At 45.8% G+C, this 16,915-nt stretch overlaps 1 protein-coding gene across 3 annotated transcripts in view; it reads left to right on the forward strand.

The window, feature by feature from the left end:
* EGFLAM (EGF like, fibronectin type III and laminin G domains) overlaps window positions 1-16,915 on the forward strand; it is a 171,863-nt gene that overhangs the window by 116,070 nt on the left and 38,878 nt on the right. For all 3 annotated transcript variants that reach the window (XM_084781823.1, XM_084781821.1, XM_084781822.1), the window contains exons 7-12: window positions 6,107-6,222; window positions 6,912-7,230; window positions 7,830-7,930; window positions 9,064-9,164; window positions 11,778-11,922; window positions 15,252-15,441. In XM_084781823.1, coding sequence (XP_084637949.1) covers window positions 6,107-6,222; window positions 6,912-7,230; window positions 7,830-7,930; window positions 9,064-9,164; window positions 11,778-11,922; window positions 15,252-15,441 — 972 coding nt within the window. The remainder of the gene's footprint in view (window positions 1-6,106; window positions 6,223-6,911; window positions 7,231-7,829; window positions 7,931-9,063; window positions 9,165-11,777; window positions 11,923-15,251; window positions 15,442-16,915) is intronic.

Consider the following 16,915-nt stretch of genomic DNA (forward strand, 5'->3'; position numbering starts at 1 on the left):
TGCTTCAGTTCTGGGGAAAAAGTTATGCAACCGCTAAGCAATGCAGCACCATTTATATAACGTTTCCATCAAATTAGGCACCATAAAGAATCTATAGGTGGTTTAAAATATGCAAGAGCACATTTGTAAAGCATACGCACACAGTGCACCATTTTATATAAGGGACTTGAGCACCAGTAGATGGACTGTCAGTGGGCACCAAGGGTCTACTCTATTTGTAAGTCACTGATACTTAACCACTGTATGAAATGATTTGAGGAAATATGTATATTTTCATTTTAAAAAATATGTAAGGTTGAGAACTTGTGTGTTTCCCTCATCCCCCATCCATGTACATAAAGGACTACAGGCAACTAAGGGCGGCTGAGAATGGAAGACATAGTCTTCTCCAGGGAAGAACATACTGATTAGTCACTTAGTACAAGGATCAGCCCTGAAAACACATTTGAGGACCATTATATAGACTGGGCCGTGTATGTGTGGGAGAGAGAGAGAGAGAGAGTGTGTGTGTGTTTGTGTGTGTGTGTGTGTGTGTGTGTGTGTGTGTGTGTGTTCATAGATGCACGTAACAATGATTAATGAAGAAAAAGGCCTTGGATTTGAAAGAGAGTAAGAAAGTGTACAAGAGAGAGTTTAGAGGTAAGAAAGGAAAGGGGAAATGATGCAACTGTATTATAATCTCAAAACTAAAAGAAATGTTTTAAGTGTAAGGACTGGAAACATGGCTTGATATGTAAACTGATTCCTGTACACGCATGGGGACCTGGGTTTAGATTTTTAGTACTGGTTGAGAAAGCCAGGTGCAAGTACCCATCACTGTAAGCATAGCATTGGGAGATAGACAGGTGGGTACCAGGGCTTTGCTGGCCAGATGCTCTAGCCAAAATGGCTAACTGCAGATCCGGTGAGAGGACCTGGCTCAACAAATAAGGTGGGGACCAAGCAAGGAGGACACCTGAAGTGACCCTTGCCTTCACACATGCAGAGTACAAGCCAGTGTACACACTAAGTAAAATGTATGCTGCAATGACAATAAATCAAATATATGCAACAAGGAACAATCACGGCACGGTGAGGTTCAAAACTAGGCATTTTGGCTCTCACCTGTGATCGCAGCACTTGGGAAGTTAAGGCAGAAGGATTGCCATCAGTTTCAGCCATCCTAGGCTACATGTGAGTTTCAAGCCAACATGATTTCTGAGCAAGAGCCTGCACTCTGGATGTGTGAAGCTTTTTATTAGAGTCTAATAATAATTTGGTATAGTTATTATCTAATAATTAGACCAGGAGAAGTCAAGAAAACATTTTTTAACTAGATACAGTTGTAAGAAGAAATTGCCAAATTTTGAGCACAGCAATGAATAGCAAGTTTCAAAATGGCTTTATCGTACATGAGGAATTATATTTTACACAGCTAGATTCCTTTTTACTGTTTCTTATTAAAAATTAAAGGTGTCAATTTGAAGTGTAGCTGACTGCCGGCAGATCTGTTCAACTCAAAAGAAAGAAAACCCTTCCAAATCAGCAGCACCCCGATCAGCCTGTTCCTTGGCTCGCTCGGCTGGTTCCTTGTGTTTTAGCAGCCACCACCATCCAGGGTAAAGGTCTGAGTTGTGTCTTTTAGCCCCAATTCAAGCTGATGTTCTAAAGCATTCTATGTGTAATAGAATATGATGATAAATCAAATAGATATAGAGGATAAAATCATATGAAAATAGCCAAACATTTCAGCTCTTACCTGTAATCCCAGTACTCAGGAGGAGAAGGCAGGAGGATTGCCATGAGTTTGAAGCCATTTTAGGCTACCTAGTAAGTAAGTGACTGAGTGAGTGAGTGTGCATGTGCAAACACAGGAGTACAGTTATGTATCTCTGTGTGTGCACATATAGGTACACATATTTAGTTACTGTGCAAAGGCCAGATGACAGCCTCAGGTGTCACCCCTCAGACGTTGTCCACCTTCTAAGGTCTTTCTTCAGTCCTGGTTCTCACCAAGCAGACTGGCCAGCAACTCCACCTCCCTAGCACTGACATTACACACTTATACCACCAGACCCAGAATTTTCTGTGTGACATTGGGGGATAGGATTTAGGGCCCTATGTTTGTTCAGCAAGTCCCTGTGGACTGAGCCATCTCCCCAGCTCCCCCGCCCCACACACCAAATGCCTTAATTCTTTTAATTTAGCCTCTCTGAAGGTAGAGCCTCCATTCTCCAGGCCACGTCCTGCCTATATCATCCCTTCTGGGCTTATGTGGTTTTTATTACAACTTCTTGTCTGCATAGAAGCCGTCCTCTCTATTACTAAACAATGTGTAAGAGTAAATCTGTTGTCAGCCTCCCTCTGAGTGAAGGACTCTTTTTTTTTTTTTTTTTTTTTTTTGATGAAAGATTATTCCTCTCAGCTTATCCTTGGGTTTATTTTCTTTCCACTGGTCAGCAAGTATTTATTTATTTATTGACTGATTGATTCGGTAGCTTGTATATCTTTTTATAGGCTGATTGTAATTACGTGTAGTTACTGAACACGGTGTGATGATTCGATGTTATGTATACGCTGAGTACCAACCAGCTCAGAGCAGTAACATTCTTTTTATTTTCTGTCTTCCTGTGCCTTATGGTTGAAGTGCTTTCTTACAGCACCATATAGCTCAGATGTTTACAATTCAGCCTGACACACATGTGTGTAAATCTGTTACAGTTGCAGTTATTCTAATTACCAGCATGTTTTGTTCATTCCTTCCTTCTTGTTCTTTCAAGTTCCTCCTCCATTTTTAAATGAAGAGGGGATTTTTTTTTATTCCATTCTTTTCCTCCCCTATATGATTTACTGTTTCTGCCATTTGGGATGAAATGATGTATTCTTTTATTAGCTGTTTGTAGCCTGTTCACGTTTGAACTGGGCAGTCTGAAGTTAATCAATACCTGTTAGCCTCCCTTTAAATGGACCCAAGAGCCTTTGTTTTCCTTCACAGAACTTCTCAGCATTTCTGTCCTAGGTCATTTAATGGTCACATCTTCACTTTCCTCTCCGATCCCCCCCCCCCCCCGGGTTTTACAGTAAATCATCAAAGGTCTGTCAGCGACACACTATCTCTGATAATGACTTTGTTTCACTTTTAATACTAAACCAGCATCTCATCAAATACAGAACTTGGTGTTGTCAATTCTTCTCTCTAATCGCTTTATCCAAGCCCTGAGGAAGGGTTCTGGTGTTTTCACTTTGAACATTTTTCTCATGTGGATGCCTAAAGAGAATTGAACCATGTGTTTGTCCTCAGAAGCCCGTCTGAGCGACACAGAAAACTCAAGACACAGGTACTTGGTCCTCTTGCTGGGTAGATAAAAAACATGTACACCTGTTTTTCCCTCCCATCCACACTGAGAGTCACACACAAGCACACCTCATCTTCTTCCCTTTCTCACGTATCTAACGTTCCGGTTCCTGACTCCCAAATGCAGGATGTTGACTGAGGCCTGTCAGTGGGAGCCAGGTGGAGACGAGACCTCACAGGTCAGCAGCATTATAAGGCTTGCCTCTCCCTGCCTCACACAGTCCCCCTGCTCTGCTTTCCCACTGTGTACTTCCTGTTGGTGTAAAAACATATGTTTCCCACTCAGAAAAGGTCATAAGATAAAAAAGAAGAACCAGTTTGGATGATGCAAAGGGAAGATGAATAAACTGGAAAGTGTTTAAGGTTCTAACTAGGAAAAACAAGCCCCAAAAGGTCTAGGGAAGACTTGGAAGCGACTCCGGCTTTCTGCTCTTCTTCATCATCTCCACCTGACTAAACACTCCCTGAGTACTGAGATGTCCCAGCCTTTCCTCCTATGTCACTCTTGTTCCAGTGACCACAGAGGGTTTTAAACAGATCCAATTAACAGCCCCTTTTCTCTTTGCCCACTTTTAGAACCGGTTTAGAGTTAAGTCGATGCCATTAGCAGATAGGCATCCTTACGTCTGATAAAGGCTGAGCTAGAAGGCAGGTTATCTCTGAGAGTCGGGTTGGTCGGCCAGGAGCCTCTGCCTGGTACGGATGCTGACATAGCCTCCTTGGGAAGCTTGGTCTTTTGTGACAGTTTTACCTACCAAGGCCACTATTTCTCCCTAGTCCTGGTGGAGAAAGGATACAGGAGGGACCAAGTTTGCCTCTAGTTCCTCCTTTCTCCTCCTCTGCAGCATCTCTCAGTTTGAAGTGTGGGCCAACGGCCTCTACCTGGCAACTTGATCCCTACCTCCACTTCATAGGGATGGAAGAGATCGGATGAGAACCCAGTAATTCTTAGTTCTTAGACCTCATCTTTCCAAGGTAAACTGCAGGGGTGGGGACCCAGCATCTCCACTGAAGCTTCCACAAGCTGAGCTGTTAAGACAGATTCCTCAGAGGCCCATATTACAGGAGATTCTGGCAGTGATAAGACATGACTTGGCAAGGGCCTTAGGATACGAGACTGAACCCAAAGCTCCCATCCCATCCCCAGAGCATGTGAGACTAATCATACCGGAGTCTCTTTTCATCTTTGTGAGTGAAACTCTCCAGCTGTTTCCTTCTCAACCCTTGGCTGGCATGCACGTATCTGCGGCACGTCTGCATCAGCAGTGTGAATTTTAGGGTCACAGCAGTTAAGGAACTCAATGATCATGAAATCTAATCTCACCCTTTATTTGTGTGTGGAAAGAGTTCGTGTGTGTGTGTGTGTGTGTGTGTGTGTGTGTGTGAAGACAACCTCTGACGTCATTCTTCAGACATTGTCCATCTTGCTTGTCAATCTGGAACTTGGAGCTCATCAAGTCAGCTTGGCTGACTGTCCAGTGAGCCCCAGAGATCTGGCCGTCTCAGCCTTCCCAGCACCTGAATCACGCGTGCTCACCATCATCTTTTCTATATGGGTTTTGGAAATTAAACGTAGGCCCTCATGCTTGTGTGCTAAGCAATTTCTTGACTGAGCTATTTCTTCAACCCTCATTCCTTATTTTGTTGAGAACCGTGAGATCTAACAACATTAAATGACTTGCCCAACAAAATAGTGTGCCCACCTCACATGGCCAGAGAGACTTTCAACTATATCATATTAATCACCACAGGAACAAAGTACATAAAAAACATGATATCTTTATAAATACAAACATATATGGACTTTCTTAAAATAAAGGGTATCCTCCTATTGACCAACAAAAACATTTGTATTTTATAATTGTTTTTCTTAATATAGAATACTCCAGAATTTGTTTTACATTCAGTATGTGGTATGACTATTATCATTCTAATAAGTGTCTGGTTTTTTAATGTTCTCTTTTCTTAATTAACAAAGTGCCAAGTGGAAAGAGATAAGTTATGTACTTTAATTACAGCAACCCCAGGCTACTTGGAGAATTCTTATCAGTAGTGTAGAATGCATGACCTACCCACATTGAAAAATAAAATTGGTGGAAGCTTCATGGGTGTGAGAGTGAGGAAACAATTCCATCTCCTACCACTGTCAGGAGAGACAAGCAGTAAGCTGCCATCCCAAGCTTCTTGGGGTCGCATGGGCCTGGTTTTATTTGCATTTATTTCCCTCTCAGTGAGCATGAAATGGCACATAATCTTGATCACTGTGAAAGGCGGGGAGTTTGGACTGCTACAGAGGGACTGGTGGTCAGTGTCAGGAGCTCTGTACTGATGACTCCTCTTTTCTGGAACCTTCCATGGGCTCTCCAAGCCTCAGGTGATTCCTTAGGAGATCTCTTTTTGTTTTGTTTTTGCTTTTCAAGACAGGGATTCTCTGTATAGCCTTGGCTGTCCTGGACTCACTTTGTAGACCAGGCTGGCCTCGAACTCACAGAGATCCGCCTATCCACCTGCCTCTGCCTCCCAAGTTCTGGAAACGCAGGTGTGTGCCCATGCCCAGCCTCCTTAGTAGATCTTGATGTTTGGATAGAAGGAGGTTGGAGAGGGTGGTCAGGAAAGAGTGAGGAGGTCAGTGAGAACAAAATCTAATGCCATACATGTAAGAAAATACCATATGTCATAAAATAATTTGAAAATTTGATAATTAAAGAAGAAAGGAAGTTGGGACAAAGAAAGTGTGAGGTGACAGGACATGTGCCACTTTTCTTTGTGAAGGCCCGGAGGAGGCAGGAAGTGGCCGCTATGGACCTGGCTATATCACCAGTCCCGGAGTAGGTGAGGATGACGATGGATCTGAAGACGAGCTGGATCTGGACGTGTCCTTTGAGGAGGTACAGTCACTTCTCATGTTGACCCCAGTGGGCTCTGTGTCCCTGCTGACCTCAGCAGCTTATCCATGGACCATGGACGTGGAACTTCTGGCTGAAATCAGCCTGTTTGCACTCAGCATGAATTTGCTTCCTCGGACTATAAAACTTGGGATGGGGAGGCAATAAATTAGTACCAGGGAGTTTCCTAGCAGGTTGTTATCCTATGAACAGCCTCTGTCTACAACTAGCTTTGCAAAGGGTGTGTGTGTGTGTGTGTGTGTGTGTGTGTGTGTGTGTGTGTGTGTGTTGATTCAGTATCTTCATCATATGTGTATATGTAACATATCTAATACATATATATGTATATATTGATACATAGATTTACCACTCACAGAAACTTTTTAAGATGAGTCAGTATAAGAAAATGAATGATTCCTTGACAAAGCCATGCATTTCAAAATATTTTAGTAAGAACAGGTCATAGAATATCAGCTTTATCACACCAGAGTTTTCTGAGTAATATAGGGCAAGGTACTTAAATTCTCTGAGTCTCCAAGTATTCCTCATAAGCTGGGGCCAGTACTCCTGTCCTACTGATATCCTGGGGCTTGGGGACACTATTAACAGTAAGCCTTTGGCTCAAGATCCACATGTACACGGTATAACAATGACTCTGTGTTTATGCCACGCCCTTACTGTCTCTAACTTAGGTTAAACCCCTTCCTGCCACCAAAGCTGGGAATAAGAAGTACTTGGTGGAATCCAAGAAGGCTTCTCTCTCTAACCCAGAGATGGGTTCCAGGCTTGCACAACCTACCTCAGCATCTCTCCCAGAAACTACAGCGGCTGTGCCACCCACCCCAGCCCAGCGGAAGGGGAAGAACCCTGTGGCCGTGATGTCAAGGCTCTTTGACATGTCCTGTGATGAAACTCTCTGCTCAGCTGACAGCTTCTGTGTCAATGACTACACCTGGGGGGGCTCGAGGTGCCTCTGCAGCCTGGGCAAAGGTGGCGAGGGATGCACGGAAGGTAGGTGCCTGGACAGGGGAATAAACACAGCACTGTTAATCCTGCAGAGACAGACACAGCACCTTTAGCCCTTTCTTCCATGTACTGGTTGGTAAATTGGCTCCCCCAGGCAAAGTGAGAAGCAGCTTCCGTGGCCTTTCTGAAGACTAGCCCTGTTTCTGGGTGTGTCAAGTGTGAGGTCTTTGGAGCAGCCATTGTGAAAGCATCTCAATAGCACCAGGGTGGTGGACTCTACCGTTATCCCTTGTCTATCAGAACTATAGCCAGAACACCGGGAGGGTTGGGAGAGCTGGGGCTGGAGAAGCCACCTTGGGTACCACAAATGTCCAGCTTGGAGAGGAGTGATGCTGGACTTTAAGCCACTCGCTTCTTTGCAGGCAAGCAGGGGCCCATCTCCCAAATCTAGGTTCTTCTGAGGAGTTTCCAGAGCTCCTTTTGATCCCAAGAGTAGAGGGTGTGAAAGGCGGAGAAAGGGAATTGGGAAGGAAGCGAAGCACGTAACGGATTCCAGAGGCGACGGGCAGACTGTGGTGCGTGCTGGTTTCTGCTTTGAAGGACGAGATAATAGCATTCTGTCCCCGCGTGCTTTGTCTTTTCAGATGTCTTGATTCGGTATCCTCAGTTCTTTGGCCACTCCTACGTAACCTTTGAGCCGCTGAAGAACTCTTATCAGGCATTTCAGATTACTCTGGAATTCAGGGTAAGAGGAGCTGGTCCTATTGGACACCAGATTACATCAAAGGAAGAGTCGGGACACGGAAAGTAAAATAGCAAGACACTTAGCCTAACCTGAAGTCAGTGACAGCATCCGGCAGGGGTGGGGTACAGGCACAGTGTTCAAGCACATGGCTAGGGCAAGGGTGGGTCTGCATGTCACAAACTCTGCAAGATTAGATTCCCAATGAGAATGCCACTTCCGTAGCGATGAGCCAGGGGCAGGATTTCAATGATAACAATGCATTTTATTCCCCAAGCCTCCCTACAGAGACCTCTCCACTCCCAATCTTCTTAAGATCAGCATTCAGCCAGCATCTTGAGCTCAATGCGACTCTTTGCATACCTGAGAAGAAGCAAAAGAGCCAACAGTCTGGGAACCCGCACCCTGTGCCATAGTGTTACTGCGTAGGAAGTGGCCTGTCCCTCAGCCAATGCACCCAGGATGATTACCCACTGGACTGTTGGTGCTGTCTAGCTAGAAAGAAAATAGCCATTTTAGCATCTCCCCAGATAAAGAGGAAGAGTAGAAAGAACAAATGAATGAAAACCAGAATGCTTGGGCTAGAGAGATGGCTCAGTGGTTAAAAGCACCTGCTACTCTTCCAGAGGACCTGGGTTCAATTCCCAGCACCCACATGGCAGCTCATACCTATCTGTAACTAGGGTGCCTGGGCTTCTGACACCCTCACACACCAGACATTCCTGCAAGCAAAATACCAATGAACATAGACTAAAAATAAAATGTAAAAACTCTAATGCTCTTCAGTGACAGTAGACATGAGTGAGTATAAGCAAGGTGCTCAGCGGGTGGGGCTTTAGGATACAGGTTTCGTGGAAGCTTCTCAGGTGCATTCACAAAGCCAAGCAAAGAGCAGGTCAGATGCGGGCCTTCCTCTCCTCAGAGCTCCTCATCCTCACACACTATTCACACCACTGCTTTTTTTTTTTTTTTTAAGAAGAAGGAAGTGGTCTGGATATGTGGGAACTCTCTAGCGTTCACGTGCTTGCATCCGGTAGCGTGGCAGAGGGAGCACTCATGTTTTGTCTTCATGAGTCTTTATAGACGAGGAGGGAGAAGTGGCGAGGTTTCTGTGGCTTCTGCTCGTGTGTTCACAGGCAGAGGCGGAGGACGGCTTACTGCTCTACTGTGGGGAGAGTGAACACGGGAGAGGTGACTTCATGGCCCTGGCTCTTATCCGACGTTCCCTCCACTTCAGGTAACTCTTGCCCTACGTCCTGTAGATTTTAAATTTCTGCCATATAGTTTGTGCACAACACAGTACACATAACTAGATTTCAGTCACTAAAGAAATCCTGTTCTGCAGATGAGCTGGGGCCAGTGTCTCAAGGACTAGAGCCCTGTGCCAGCAGGGTAACCTTTCGAACCTTGCCTCATTCACCAATTCTGACACCAATTAGATATAGAACACCCACTATGGGGTCATGGCAGTGTGGCGAAGGCCAAGTCCTCTCTTTCCTGAAGCTCAAGGAGAAAGCAGCATCTTCTCAGAGCCATCTAATTGAGGGTCGGGAGGGGCCCCAGGCTCCCAAGGACTGACCGAGGCCCAAGCCCTGCCATGGCTTCCCTGGGGTTGAGCTGAGCTCTTTGACTTGCCTTCTCTACCCTGGCCATTTCCACCCAGAAGCTTTGGCAGCTGCTTTTAGTTACCTTTTTATTTTGCATGAGGCAGGGTTAGTGCACATAACATTCTGCCGGTGAATGAATGACGGACTTCATCCTTGACCCTGTCCGTGGTACCCTAGCTAGCCTCCCGATGGCATCACTTCCTTGCCACCTGACCTCTGGCAGATGGTGTGGGCTATGGGAGTTGCCTTTTCTCAAAAGACTGTGGTAGGGATTGCGTGAACTATCATATAAGCTTAGCCTAATGCCTGCTCTGTAGCAAGCAGTAAGTATATACCAGCCTTAATAGTCTATTTAAATTTTTTAGGCATTAAAAATACTTTTGGGGGCTGGTAAGATGGCTGACTTAGTAAGTGCCTCCCCCTACGCCAAGTGAGAGCTTGGATCCTTAGAAGCCACGTAAAAAGCCAGAAATGGTAGCACACATATAAGCCCTGGCAAGCAGGGACTGTGGATCCAGGAGCTGCAGGCCAGCTAGTGGAGTTGGTCAGTGAGCTCTGCATGCAGGGCAGAACCCATCTCAGAAAACACGGTGGGAGGCATAAAGGAAGGCATCTGATGCCAATCTCCGGCGTGCTTCTAGCTTGTGACAGCTAGCACACACATATGCATAAACACACACATGTTTTCGGTTCTTGGGGAAATCAGAGATTTTGGAGCATGCTCTGTTAGGTGACTATATCCTGGGTGCATGGCACCATCAGGCACCAGGACTGGGCTAATGGCTCTCCCTCATGGGCTCCGACACTCAAGGATGAGGTAGACATCCAGCACTTGGCTGTCAGCAGCTCCTCAGCGTAACAACTCTACCTGAGTGATGCTGACATTTCCCGCTGTGAATCTGTTCATGCCGTCCACATGAGTGAGGACCAGGAGACCCTCAAGGCTGCAAGAAAGGGGCTGTCAGTGGCATATTATGGCCATGCCCATCAGGCTTTATCCAGGAAACAATCTTAGCATCTGTGTGGAAGTGGCCAGATGGCTGTTTTCAAATTAACAGGAAAGGGTGAGAACGTTCCCTGTCAGGTATAAAGATAATCACTGGTCCTTGGGCTATGGGTAGGCTGGGAAATGAATTCTGCAGCCACCTGAGGGTGCTTCTCTTCTTTCCCATGCCTGGACCTAAGCCAGCGTCTCCTGTGGAAATCTCACCTCTTTCGGGGCCCTGGACACCGATGGCAAGATAGCCTGCTCCCCAGAACTCCTGTGAAGATTGCATTTTTACACCTCACTAATATCAGAAGACCTATCATTTGAGACTTGAGGAGAGTCCTCAGGGAAATGCCTAGAAGTGGGATGATGCCCAAGATCTTTGTGCCTGCATCCATTTTGCACATGTGGCGGTCTCTGGAGAATAGGCAAAGGGTCCTACATCCCAGCTTCTTCTTAGTGGCTGAGAAGATAAGGCCACAGGCTAGTAAGGCCCCCACAGACCTTAGACTATCCATAAATATAGACTATGCATAAATAGACCAGGAGCATCAGAGAGAAGGAAGGCCACCTCTTCTGTGTAGTTATGTGGCTCTGAACAGCCATAGATACAACTGTGGGCATATCAACCCTTCAGTCAACTGTTACACAGATGTGGTGCCTCTTGCTTGTAATCACAGCACTCTGGAAGCTGAAGAAGGATGCTTGTTGCTAGGACTACACAGTGAGTTCCAGGCAGTTTGGAGTACAGAGTAAGACTGTCTCAAAACCAACGGAGGTCTGGGGAGGTGCCTCAGTCAGCCAAGAGTGACTGCTCTAGAAGCATGCAGACCTGAATTTGCATCCACAGAACCCATATAAAAAAGTCATTGTGGTCATAGCATCTGTAACCCTAGGAGTGTGGTAGAGACAGACATCCCTGGGGCTCTCTGGCTCATGTGTCTAGCCAAATGGTGAGGTCTCAAATAAGTGAGAGAGCCTGTATCAAAAGATAAGATGGAGAGCAATTGAGGAAGACACCTAATGCCAACCTCTGGCATTTGCACATGTTCGTGTGTGCGTGCGAGTACACACACACACACACACACACACACACACACACACACACACACACACACACACACACACACACCACCCTCCAAACCGAAGAAAGGAACCGTTATCCTAGAAGTGATGATGTGGCATCAGAAAACACGATGAACTGGTTTGTTCTAGACTCTTCCTTCCCTTCTCTTACCCTGCCCCCCCCCCCCAGGTTTAATTGTGGAACTGGGATTGCAATCATCGTAAGTGAGACCAAAATCAAACTTGGGGCCTGGCACACGGTGACACTGTACAGAGATGGGCTGAATGGGTTGCTGCAGTTGAATAATGGTACCCCAGTGACAGGCCAGTCCCAGGTAAGTGTGAGTCCATACCCTGCTCATGCCATCTGGTCCCCAAGAGGAGATCACTGCAAAGAGCAAGGCTCTAGAGACCTATGGGAGGCTGGATGTCCATAGGGCACACAGTAAAGCTCTGGTGGGGGCCCCATAGCTTTGCCTGTCAGAGCTTTCTGATCCCTTCTATACACACCTACCTGGGAGAAGCCTTGAACTGTGCTCTGGGCGCACAGGTGGAGCACACAACAGGTATGTGGGGGATGAGTTGTCTTTGCACATAGTTGTCTAAGCCGCAGGTCAAGAACAGTACAGGTTGTAAACTTTAAACCCCTACCCAGATCTAGCCAATGGTCAGAACATTCTCCATAGTAGAGTGGAGAGTTGGATATGACTTTCTCACGTACTCTGGTGCCTCATATTTGACCATTTTCCCTGGAGGGGGAGATCTGGTGGCACTCAGAGGAAGGACAGCAGGTTACCAAGAAGAGACTTGATACCCTATGAGCATATACAGGGGGAGGTAATCCCCCTCAGGAACAGTCATAGAGGAGGGGAATAAGGGGAAACTGGGAGGGAGGGAAGAATGGGAGATTACAAGGGATGGGATAACCATTGAGATGTAACAAGAACAAATTAATAAAATAATATATATCTTGGAAAAAATAAATAAATAAAAGATTAAAAAAAAAAAGAACAGCCCATGTGGGAAGTGAAGAACCCACCATTAGCATCAGATATAAAGGTAGGCACAGATATTATGATATGTGGCTTTGGCAAGTGGTTCCACGTTCAGGAACAATCCATTTGTCCTTATTGGGATGCTTTGTTGCAGGAAGAGGTAAGTTAGCTACCTCTTGGGTCACTCTGCAGGTCACCGAGGTACTCACATATCTGTTATGGCCATGGTAATTTGAAGATTATCTTTTTAGAACAAACAGTTCTGGCAGGGATCCAAGTGTAGAATTACAATCAACAGGGTCTCTATATTCTCCAGGGAAGGGCAGTGTGGCCTTTGCGCCTATGTCTAAGCATCCTTCCCACCACCAGGTCCTTGCTGTGCTACTAGCAAGACATGATGTAATAATAAAGGTCTATGCCTGAAATTTTTATTTATTTGGGTCAAAAGGAACAAGGAGCCAGCTCTAGTGAATTGCAGTACCCAGAGATTGCTTATGCCCATTACTAAAGAGGGAAAAGGACAGAGTGGCACGATTTTAGTACAAGAGTAAAAAAAAAATGATCAAATGAAGTTTGGTAAGAGCAGAGAAACTTCAATCTGGAGTTTGATTGCCATGAAACAAAGCAGTTGAAAGCACGGAGGTTTAATAAAGATGGGTAAGCAGGGTCACTTGGTGGTCCCAACACGCTAGAGAAGCGTAAGTCAGCATAAATGGAGAAAGGGAGACGTGGTATCTAGAAAAGAAGATGAAACCTCTGTCTTGGTGATTCTGCAGTGCCCTAGAGTGAGGGCATTCTGAAAGATAAGAGCATGCTTCCAGGGCTGCCACCCAAGCGGGAAGTGGGCATGGGATGCCTTCAGTGGAACTGCATGATGACTTTTTTTTTCTTTTCTTTTCTTTTCTTTTTTCTTAGTTGAAAGATAAAGGCTTGGGGAAGAAGAGTCAGCCATATGGGAGAGCATTGAGGAGTCTGTCAGATATAGAAAACCGAGCAATGGGTCCCCATCCCAAGGGGTAGTCAAAAAATAGCATATGTAAGCAATTAAGAGACATATGCGTAGAGTCCAGTAACCAGCGGGAACCTGCCTTATATGAAGGTTTATATTTTTCCAATCCTGATATTCTATAACTTTGTCAAATATAGACACTAACTTTTAAAAAGCATGTGATTTTAGGGCTGCTCCAGATGAAGTTGGTATCACTGGGACTTTGGGAGCACAGCAAGTATGAGCAGGCCCTCAGCTGGGGACGACTTAATGACTGTCAAGAGACAGGGGTTCTATTTTAAGCTGGTTCCCCAGAAACAGGATCAAGGTGAGGTCCTGTGCATAGGATGTTTTTAGAAAGAGCTCCCTGGAGAGACCAGCACTGGAGAAGAGAAGTTGAACAGGGCAGAAGAAGGAGTCAGCAAGACTGAGAATTGGCTCGATTCTTCTCAGTAGGGTTTGCACCTGGTCTGGGAGCTGGGGAGTAACATTATGCCTCACAGCCTCCCCAGACTGTTAAAGGCTGTAGACTCCAGAGAACCAAAGGCCGAAGTCAGCAACCTCACCCTCTTCATATACTTTGCCCCAGGAAGAAGTGTTGAGCTTTAGGCTCTCTGCTGTGGCCCTGGATGGGGAACAAAATCAGAGCGGAACAGTGAGGCTGGGATCCTGAACTGATTCCCGAGAACTGGACAGAACAGGCGAGGACGGCGTTTGAGTCGTGTGATAGAAGTGGCTTGTCGGTGACGGCCAACAACCTAAGAACCCTTAAAGCCTTCTAAGTACCAAGTGGTTCAGCCTCATGCTTTCAAGTCTTCTTACTTGCTCATTGGAGAAGATCAGACAAGGATTAGATTCCTGTTTGCTGGCAGCAACCGCTTTAAGGCTGCACAGGCATTATAGCCGGGGACTGATCTGAGACGTTTCATAAGTTCTAGGGCTGTATTTAAGCTAGATGAACGAGATTCGTGTCCTACAGACAGAACAACCAACGGTGTCTTAATTTTTCCCTACCTCACAGTCAGTCTCTGTATTTTGTAACCTCCGAAATTACAGTTCAGGCTGTGGGTTTGGCCCTGGTTTAGAAGCTTCCCTGACTCAAGGTAATGCTTAAAATTTTAAAAGAAAAAAAAAAGTACCCATGAGCAAATTTCAGAATACTTCGTAATACAACTTGTTGGATATTTCCTGGCGATAGTTCCTCTTAAAGAATTTGGTGTGAAGGTGGCTGGGGCTGTGAGAGGGCAGATGTTCAGGCAGATGTTCACCACACGTGCGACCTTTGGATGCACAGAATAGCCTCATGACCCATCCAAGGTACACAGTAGACTGGTGTGAGGACTGCAAAGAGATCTGCTGGTTTTGGATGCCAGCCTGCTTCAGAGCCTGCGAGGTTGGCTTGGACGTGACCTCCTTCCTTCCTCTCCAGCCATTCCAAAACCACTGCTCATGGAAGCTCAGCCCTCTAAGGACTCAGCTGAATTGACTATGATGTTAGTCAATAACTGTGGTTTTTTTTTTAAACCTAGCAAGGCCATGTCCTAAAGACAAACCCAGAGAAAGGAATCCCTAAGGTTTTAACCTACATCTTAGCTGTATCCCCTCATCACAATCTGCTGTGTTTTGGGTTTTCTATTCTTTCTCTGTTTAAAGTAAAATAAAGTTTTCACTTTTCTTAAAGGGCCAGTACAGTAAAATCACCTTCCGCACACCTCTGTACCTTGGTGGTGCCCCCAGCGCTTACTGGTTGGTCAGAGCAACAGGGACAAACCGTGGCTTCCAAGGCTGTGTGCAGTCGTTTGTTGTGAACGGGAAGAAAATTGACATGAGGCCCTGGCCACTGGGAAAAGCCCTTAGTGGGGCTGATGTTGGTGAGTGCTGAGGGGCCAGATGGGACCTGGGGCCTTCCTTTCTGGTCCTGGTGAGTTCACACAGGGCTTCAGGAGTGATGAGCACAAGTCTACGCTGCATGGCCACATCCATCCTGAAGCCAAACTTGCCACCATCTTATCCTGAGCTCATTGGGCAGAGCAGCATGTGCTTTGACCGACACGATCATAACCGCACACATGTATGTATGTGCACTGCAGGTGTGCCTGGTACTCACTAACATCTGTAAGAGGACATCAACTCCCTGGGATGGAGTTATAGGCAGTTTTGAGCCACCGTGTGGATGCTGGTAATGAAACCTGGGCCCTCTGCAAGAACAGCAATTGCTCTTAGCCACTAAGCCATCTCTCCAGCCGCAGAAAATTCTAATTCTTGACCATAGTGTCCAATACTTTCTTCTCTACCATCTCATTTAACCCTAATTTTAGAAGAGAAAAAATATCATCACAGCCTCTTTGTAGATAAATGATGGGGCTTGCAGAGCAGATTGTCTCATAGCAACAAGAGCATCTGTTCCACCTGTAGCAGGGTGGGTCATTTCCTCCAGGGACTGCCTGGGACTGCTAGACACATAGCAGTGATATGCTGCAGACTAGGTTAAGCCGAAGTTTGTTCCTCGAGATTGAAAGTCAGACACACACATAAACACACATTCACACTCTCTCTTACACACACATACACACACACATATACACACACATACTCTATCACACCCTCTCACACACATACGTTCTCTTTCACACATATTTATACACACAGTAAACAAACACACATACTTTCTCACACACAACACACATTCTCACACACTCTGTCATGCACAATAACAAACATGCTCTCTGTCACACACACTCTCTGACACACACACACACACACACACACACACACACGCACACACACACTCTCATACATAGTCTCTCACATGCACACATTCTCACAGTCTCTCTCTCACACACATATTTTCACATATGTACTCTCTAACACACACTGTCATACACTCTCTTGCACTTACACACACTCATACACACCGTCTCATATGTAAACACATACTCATAAACTCTTTCTCATATACACACACATACAACCACATACAACAAGCCCTCTCACATATATATGCACACACATACACATATGCTCTTGCTCATACACACACACACACACACTCACACACATAGACTCTCTCTTACACACACACACACACACACACTCACATCCTGTGACATGAAGATGAGCCTGAAGCACTTTTCTCTATGAAGTGACTCTCCATCTTTCTTGAAACTAACTGTTGAAGAGAAACAGGGTTCCAGAGCACATGCCGAGGTGCCGTGGCACTTCCGATCTTCCTGCCCAGAGGAGGAGCTTAGCAACAGAGTTCTCTCTCCAAGCTTGCCTGCAATGGCTGAGCTTTGAACCAGTGAAGGCAGAAGCACTTCACACAACAGGACACTTTAACACAAA

This window comes from Acomys minous (genome assembly GCF_964271855.1).
Source record: "Acomys minous genome assembly, chromosome: 5".
Lineage (NCBI taxonomy): Eukaryota > Metazoa > Chordata > Mammalia > Rodentia > Muridae > Acomys > Acomys minous.